Source organism: Lactuca virosa, chromosome 3 (genome assembly GCF_052849685.1).
Source record: "Lactuca virosa cultivar CGN04683 chromosome 3, Lactuca_virosa_CGN04683_v6, whole genome shotgun sequence".
Lineage (NCBI taxonomy): Eukaryota > Viridiplantae > Streptophyta > Magnoliopsida > Asterales > Asteraceae > Lactuca > Lactuca virosa.
In genome coordinates this window covers 167,806,729-167,814,522 of record NC_136428.1, presented here as the reverse complement: position 1 = coordinate 167,814,522, position 7,794 = coordinate 167,806,729, and the positions used below count along the sequence as shown (strand labels likewise).

Below are 7,794 nucleotides of genomic sequence, written 5' to 3'. Positions count from 1 at the left end.
TAAAAGATACGAAGGAGAATAGAGTATATGTGTGTGTAAAATAATCTGAATGACGACCCAAGCCTCTTCACTTGTATATATAGCTAGGTAAGAACTAACCCACATATCCCAAAGTTGGTGAATGTGAACACGAGGATCGATCATTTCAAATGACCCACAGATACCAAATGATCGATCTTCGTGTTCACCGTCATCAATTTTAAATTAAACAAGTCGCAACTCAAAATTATCACATCAAATCACTTTCACCCTTTACCAAATACATCATCACAAAATAGATCCAATTTATATTATATAAACGTTGCTGAAGGTCGATTAGAACCAACCCACAAATACCACCTGATCGATCCTCGTTTTCACGTTCACCAACTTTCAACTAAACAAGTGGCAACCCAAAACTATCACATCAAATCACATTCACCGCCTTACTCAATACATCATCACAAAATGGATCTAATTTATATTACAAAATAAATCGTACAAAATACAAATATATACAAATGCAAACAACACAAAATATAACGGAAAATGTTAAGTTTGAAACATTTACATATTACATATTTTAACAAAATGTTTATATTAAAAAACTAAAATAAATTTTAAATACAAATTTAAGAGCATTAAAATAAATTTTAAATATAAATTTAAGAGCATCATATTTATGGCTATTAAAACCTTACGCTTCACTCGTATACAAAAAATCATTTCTTTAATTTTATAATTAGTTTATAACACGTGAGAACCACGTTTATAAAATTAATTAAACTTTTATGATAAAAATTTATAATTATTAATCAATTATTTTAAATAAGTCATTTTAAATAAATTATTAATTAAGAGATATATCAAAATTTTAAAGTTATAACTTCAAATTTAACATATAATTAGAAAATGTAAATTTGAATTTTAAAATGAGTTGCCTAATATATGTAAATGATACATGATATAATATTAATGATGAATTGTATTAAAGGGAAAATTGACAAAAGAAAATTAAAATATTCATTTATTAGAACGAAGACGTCAGTTCATATATTATAAATATTACAGAGATACGACCCTTATAATGAATACCCTTATTAGACATAACTCCTTACGTACATATAAGTTTAAAAAAGAAAATAAGGAAAAAATTCATGGATGTATTTACACAATACCTACATGGCATGACGTACGTCTATATATCCAAATCATAATTTTCGAAGAACAGTAATGAAACTTATGGGCTTAATATCTTCTATACCCATTTCTTCATCAATCAATTTCCCATAATTCTCAAACAAATTGTCAAGAATCTCTACTCCAAAATGACGGGAAATCATCGATTCTTGAATCGCCCTAACAGTCCTGGCCACTGCAGTTCCATGGCTCATATAAGCTCCGGAGTTTCGTTCCATTTCAAACATTTCAAAAAGCTCCATTTTAAAACATCCATCTTTCTTTACTTCCTCCTCTAATTCATCCCTTGATGGTGCATAGAAGTGTGAATCATACCCATCAACTTTTTCTTGCTTAACTTCTCCCTACATGAACACCATAATAGAACAATTAATATTGAAAAGAAATTCTTAAAATAATATCTTCTTTTATATGAACTTATAAGTATATATACCTGAGAAACTAAGGTGGCGAATGATCGTGAAAGAAGTTCCCAAAGAAATGAGTTTCCCCTATCAACATGGCTTCGATCTCTCCTTCCTAATAGAATCAACACCATCCGACCTCCTGCTAAAAGTTCTTTCGACCTTGATCTTAAAAACATTGAAAAATCTTCTTGAAATTGATCAAAATACGCTTTAGAGACTTGTGGAGAGCTCGATTCCGAGATGTATAAGCTACCTTTGTTAACCGACTTTCCATTCTTGTCATACAATCCCGGAGGAACCTGAATATAAATGTTAGATTACGATTTGAAGTTGATGAAATAGTTGTAATTAGGTCAATATTACGACATAAACAGACAGAAAGTAGGTAAAGTATATAACCTTGGAGAGCCAGTGCAAACTGTAAGAAGAGTAAATGAAGTGCAAACACTTGTCGGGAAACAGTCTGCCGTAGAAAGTACCCGGATAACCGGCGATGTATACGCTTGAATTGTGGTTGGGGCTCCGGTGACGCCTTTGGTGGTTTAATGCTTGGTGGAAATCAGGGAGTATTTTGAATGTGGCGTTGAAATCGTTGGTTGGAAGATCGTTGAGGTGGATGCGGAACTCCGGTGGTGGGGTGTTGTGGAGTTTACCGGCGGTTTTGTCGATGGCTTCCACCATATCTCGTATGGTTGATAGTGTGTTTTGGCCGGAAGAACAGCCGAGATCGGCTATGCCGAGGCTTTCGGGTGTGGTGGAGATGTAGGTTTCTTCTAGGGTTTTGAGGGTTATATGCTTTACCATATCTGAAGCCTTTTTCTACAACAAAAACCATATTTATTGAATATACGATAAATTATAATTTTTTGTTTTCGTTATTTCATTAAGTTTTCTCTAAATATGGAGGTTGTCTAGATTAAATGGTAACTTTATAGTTTATAGACTTGGAATGTGTTTCGTAACTAAAACTAGTATACGTAAAGTTGAAAGCTGACAATAAAACATAGTTTTTATTTACATAGAAATGTTAATTAATTGGAAGCAAAAATTTAAAAAAGTAAACCTTTCCCAAAACTATTTAAATAGTATGAATTATGAAATCTTTGTTTAAAATAAATAGTTTTAAGTACGTAATTCTGAACAATACTTTTTTTAAAAGATAAAAGTAAAAGCTATCAAAATCTCGGTTGCCAAACAAACCCATTAATGAAGAGTAAATATTGACATTTTAACCATGTCACTGGAATTTTTATCATAAAGTTCTCCTTTCCGATTATTTCTTCTAAATCCTCTTTTTATGACAAAAATACGTCTCTTAAAGTCGTATAAAAGTTCCCAAAAAAACTATTTTCAATTCCAAAATGTATTAACTATAGTATATTTGTTAATAAAATGCTTATATATTAAAAACGTTAATTAATAAATTTAATCTACATAGTAATTCTCAGGAAGTCGTATACTTAGGAGACCTTTTTTTGACATATTTTCTATAAAACTTTTAAATAAATTAAAATTAGTAACAACAAATAATTAAGATAAAATAAGGATAATAAAAACAATAATACCAACAATAAAAAAATATATGACTACCAATAAGAAACAAATAACAAAAATATTGATAACAAAAATATAATAGCTTAATACCAACAGTAATTTATTTATATTTTTGTTTAGTTTATTGAATATTTGAAACTTAATAATAGTAATAATTAGATACTTGTCATAATACAATAAAAAGAATAACAAAAGATACAAAATACAAATACAAAAACTAAAAATAAATGTAAAAACCAAAATGGTATTTGGAAATTAAGTTATACTTTGAAAAAAAAAAACTATTATTGAACTAGGACTCTAGATGTTTTGGGTTGACCGAATAAGCCATGACTTTTCCAATTAAGTTGAAATAAAACAAATGTACATATAATGAACAAATCATCTAAATTAACTAGTTTATTCTTAAGTCATAAATAGACGTCCCTTAACTTCAAAACTTTAGGCATATCCTCTTAGCCATTTTTTTTGTCACATTAACCAAGTAAATAAAATCTATAATATATAACAGTTGAAAAATACATAAAATGTAAGGTTGAGTGTACATGTGTTACCTGAAGAGATGAATTTTGTGCATAGCTATTATCACCAAGTCCACCATTCATGTGGAAAACTTTCTCAACATCCATTGGTCAATGGTTTTGAGGTTTGGTATGAGACCCCCTACATACCATCTCTCCCCTCTTTATACTTGATTCAAAATGCTTGATGACATAACTCTTTTCTCTCACTCTATAACCACACATCCCAAAAGTTTCGGAAATACCAATCAAAATGTCTCAAATTATTGGGGTATAAGCGTGTATTTACATATAGAATAATAGAAACATGCGTGTTTATATGAAATTTATGATGTTTCACTAAGATTCCTAATCTCCTTTTCAAATGTCAAATTCATCTATATAAAGATAGATTTTTTTCGGTGTATCATTGTGTTACATAAAAAGATTCTGTTATATTGGTGAGCAATTTCGTTTGGACCACTTAATAAAGAAATTAGCCACGAACTCAAACAATTGTTTTTAAGTCTGCATGTCCCACTATCCGTGTCAAGATAATTTTCGTGTTAATTAGTTTTCTTATATTTTCTTACTAAAGTACTGTTAGAATTTGAAAGATATTTACTTTTAGTCGCTTTTATATATATATATATATATATATATATATATATATATATATATATATATATATATATATATATATATATAGATATAGACACACTACTAGAAAGAAAAGCTTTCCTTGACTGATATTATATGTCGTAAATGCCTATACATAATAGACAAATATATGTCGTTGAAAGTCATGTCATAAAGGAATATGATAGGCATTTGGTCTCTCATAAAATTTACAATAGACTTTTATGACCTACAATTGGGACATACATACAAAACATGTGTTTTCGACATACACTTAAGATTGACTTTGTATGTCGTAATTCAAAACATTTATGTAATTATTGACATAAATTTACGATATACATTGTGTGTCATTGTCTTATATTTTTAATAATATATATATATATATATATATATATATATATATATATATATATAATAATAATAAAACATCATACATATGCAAGAGGCAATCCATTACACAAACTATAGTGTCAAATTCAAAAGTGTGTTCCAAATTCGTCAAAAAATAGTTGTCAAATACATATCACTGGCAAATAAAGTTTATGATATAAGTAACCCATTCTTCACACACATTATCAATGTGGACGCTTGTATATATATATTAATTCTTTCCCTAAAACTGAAACAAATTAATATATTAGCAAAAAACAATAAAAAATTTTATATATATATATATATATATATATATATATATATATATATATATATATATATATATATATGTATATATGTGTGTGTGTGTGTGTGTGTGTGTAAATTCTACAAAACTTCAAGTTCTTCATCAATTAGCTAATATATTTGCTTACATCATTATTCAACACTTCAAATCCTTTATCAACATCTAGGGGTGTTCGTTTGGATGGATCGGTTTGATCCGATCCAATCAGGTGAATCCAAATTAATTTCGGTTTTCAAAAAGTGAATCCGAGTAGTCCGAATTAAATTCAAATCTGATCCAAACCATTCAAATTACAATTCGGTTGGATCGGTTTTCACAATTCGGTTTTCAATAAGCAAGACATTTAAAAAAATATATAACATAATATTAATCAACTTTAAAATAATTTTTTTGGTGAGAATTAAAATTATGAACAACTATTAAAAAATTTATTATAATTCAATATTTTATAGATAAAAAACTATTGAAAAGTATACATTGAAGTATTTTATTGGATAATACTTTCTAATCTATTTAAAAAATCAGTTTAACAAATTAATAAATAACTAAAATATGTATATTTGAAACAAATATATATAAATAAATAAATAATAAACTCTTATTCGGTTTTTTTGGACTATTCGGTTTTAATTTTATAAACCGTAACCAGTCCGAAATCCAAAATAATAATTTGGTTTTATTGGAAACCCATTCAAAAATCCAAACCAAATAGTTCAATCCAAATTGTCCAATTGGACAATTCGGTTTTATCCGAATAGTGAACAGCCCTATCAACATCTGTTTTCATGAATTTTAGAACATAATACCCGCATTTCGTGAAACCTGGATGAAAGGGAGACTATACAATTACATAACAAATTGATCGGTCAAAGAAAATATTATATTAGACAAATCCAATTGAAGTTAAAGTTGCAGGTTGTGCTAACCAAAACATTTATCCAGTTAACATTAACCGTGTTTTTATCCATTTTGTCTTGCATGCAAAGACAATGCTCTACAAAAAAATGGATGAAATATATTAAAGAAACTAATTTAATGTTTTAATAATTTATATTACTTACGTTTCAATCAATTGCGTCGAGTTTGTATCAACATCTAGGGGCCTTAGGGAATTAAGGTAATAGCAGCACCCAATGACCATTATAAACCCAAAAACCAAATAAAAATTAAGACAAATAATTATAAAAGAAGCTTAAATGCAAGAAATAACAAAGTAGATTATGGTAAAGGAAGTTTAAATACAACAAATGGCAGCTTACTTTCTACTTATTTATGGTAATTGAAACTTAAATGGAAGAAATAGCAAAATACATTGATATTTCCTGCACTTGGGGACATAAAAGGACTTATGTAGTAAAAAGAGTAAATTATGTTTTTTTCAAGTGAAATGAATTAAAGTATGATACTCTTTCATTCATTTTACCCAAAAAAATACGTAACTGCATGAAATAGCAACTTAATTCTAATTATTTGTGGTAAAGAAAGCTTAAATGCAAGAAATAGCAAAGTACATTGCTATTTTCTGCACTTAGGACAAAAAAGAGTATATTTGTAACATCCCGACTCCCAGGTATAATATCTTTATAATTTTTCATGATTTTGACTGAGCAACTCGACGAGTTCGAGGCCCCAACTCGTCGAGTAGAAGAGGGATTTAGGCCGCATGGGTTTTACGAGCGACTCGACGAGTTGGAGGGACCAACTCGACGAGTTGGCGCTGTGAGAGGAAAACCTAAATTTTCGGGTTTGTGTCCTATTTAAAGGGCCTTAAGCCCTCATTTCCTCCACCCTTGTCACTTGAGAGCTCTGTGAGAAACCCTAGACCAGTTCCACTCGTTGTGAAAGAGAAAGAGACTAAATTGAGTGTTCTTGTGCATCTTTGGAAGGAGATTTGGAGAGCTTTGCGGATTGGATCGAGGAGGGGCTATGGATCCAGTTTTCTTCAGTGATTAGTTTCTGTGTGGAGGTAAAAAGCTACTATCTTGATCATTTCCTTGTGAGATCTTAGTTTAGGGAGTTTTTAGGGTTTTCTCCCATCCATCTTGTGTTATTGAGTCACTTGAGCGTATCATGAGGTTGAAACCTCAGATCTGGACTGTAGGAGGTCTGGTGAGCCCAAAGATCCGAGCTTTATTGAGTTTGAGGCAAGCTTTTGTGCATCCAACCCAAAATGGATCTTGTTTGGCATTCCAAGCCCTAAGTGCCATGCATGGACGTAAAGCTTGCAGCTTTACGTGGTATCTCAGCTTTGGGAGGCTAGATCTAGAGTTTGGGGTTGTAACTCTGTCTTAAAACTCTGAATGAAAAAATAGACTTAAGGGACTCGCCGAGTTGATGAACCAACTCGATGAGTCAGCTAGGGTTTTCCCCGACGAGTCTGGACATAAGTAACTCGGCGAGTTGATGAGACAACTCGACGAGTTAAGTTGGATTTTCGCGACATTTCTAAAGGAACGAGGGGACTTGACGCGTCACATTGTAACGTCCCAAAAATACAACCCAAAAATTTCGTTTGAAAAACATTATCAAAAACCATAATCATCCATAATCAAAGAAAACCAAGTGTCATGTATCTCAGAATCTCATATCAAATACTATATCAAAATCAAATGAGAAAATATCAGAGTCTAACTCCCAGGCTAAACTGTGGTGTGTGCCATGCCATCATCCCGAGCCCTTCCCTTTGCTAGTTGAAATACCTGAAACCAAAACTGAAACTGTAAGCACGAAGCGCAGTGAGCTCCCCCAAATTACCACATACCATACAATAACATATAAACCACATACTGGGCCTTGCCCACTGCATCAGACCGAAGTTCGGAACTAGCTAGGG

At 30.7% G+C, this 7,794-nt stretch overlaps 1 protein-coding gene across 1 annotated transcript; it reads right to left on the bottom strand.

Annotated features, from left to right (window-relative positions):
- Nucleotides 1-988: 988 nt before the first annotated feature.
- LOC145166791 (S-adenosyl-L-methionine-dependent methyltransferases superfamily protein) lies at nucleotides 989-3,912 on the bottom strand. The gene is made up of 4 exons (XM_079085831.1): nucleotides 3,695-3,912; nucleotides 1,986-2,405; nucleotides 1,613-1,885; nucleotides 989-1,523 (listed from the first exon to the last, which is right to left on the bottom strand). Exons 1-4 carry the CDS (start codon nucleotides 3,767-3,769, stop codon nucleotides 1,191-1,193), a joined length of 1,101 nt encoding a protein of 366 aa, XP_078941957.1. The 5' UTR covers nucleotides 3,770-3,912; the 3' UTR covers nucleotides 989-1,190.
- Between the last annotated feature and the right edge of the window lie 3,882 nt (nucleotides 3,913-7,794).

Bases quoted from the DNA above. Each gene is read 5' to 3' on its own strand.
- LOC145166791 (XM_079085831.1), bottom strand. From the start codon at position 3,769: ATGGATGTTGAGAAAGTTTTCCACATGAATGGTGGACTTGGTGATAAT. The intron at 1,886-1,985 runs GTTATATACTTT...ATTTATATTCAG, and splicing joins GTTTGCACTGGCTCTCCAAG to GTTCCTCCGGGATTGTATGA. The intron at 1,524-1,612 runs GTATATATACTT...GTGTTCATGTAG, and splicing joins TCGCCACCTTAGTTTCTCAG to GGAGAAGTTAAGCAAGAAAA.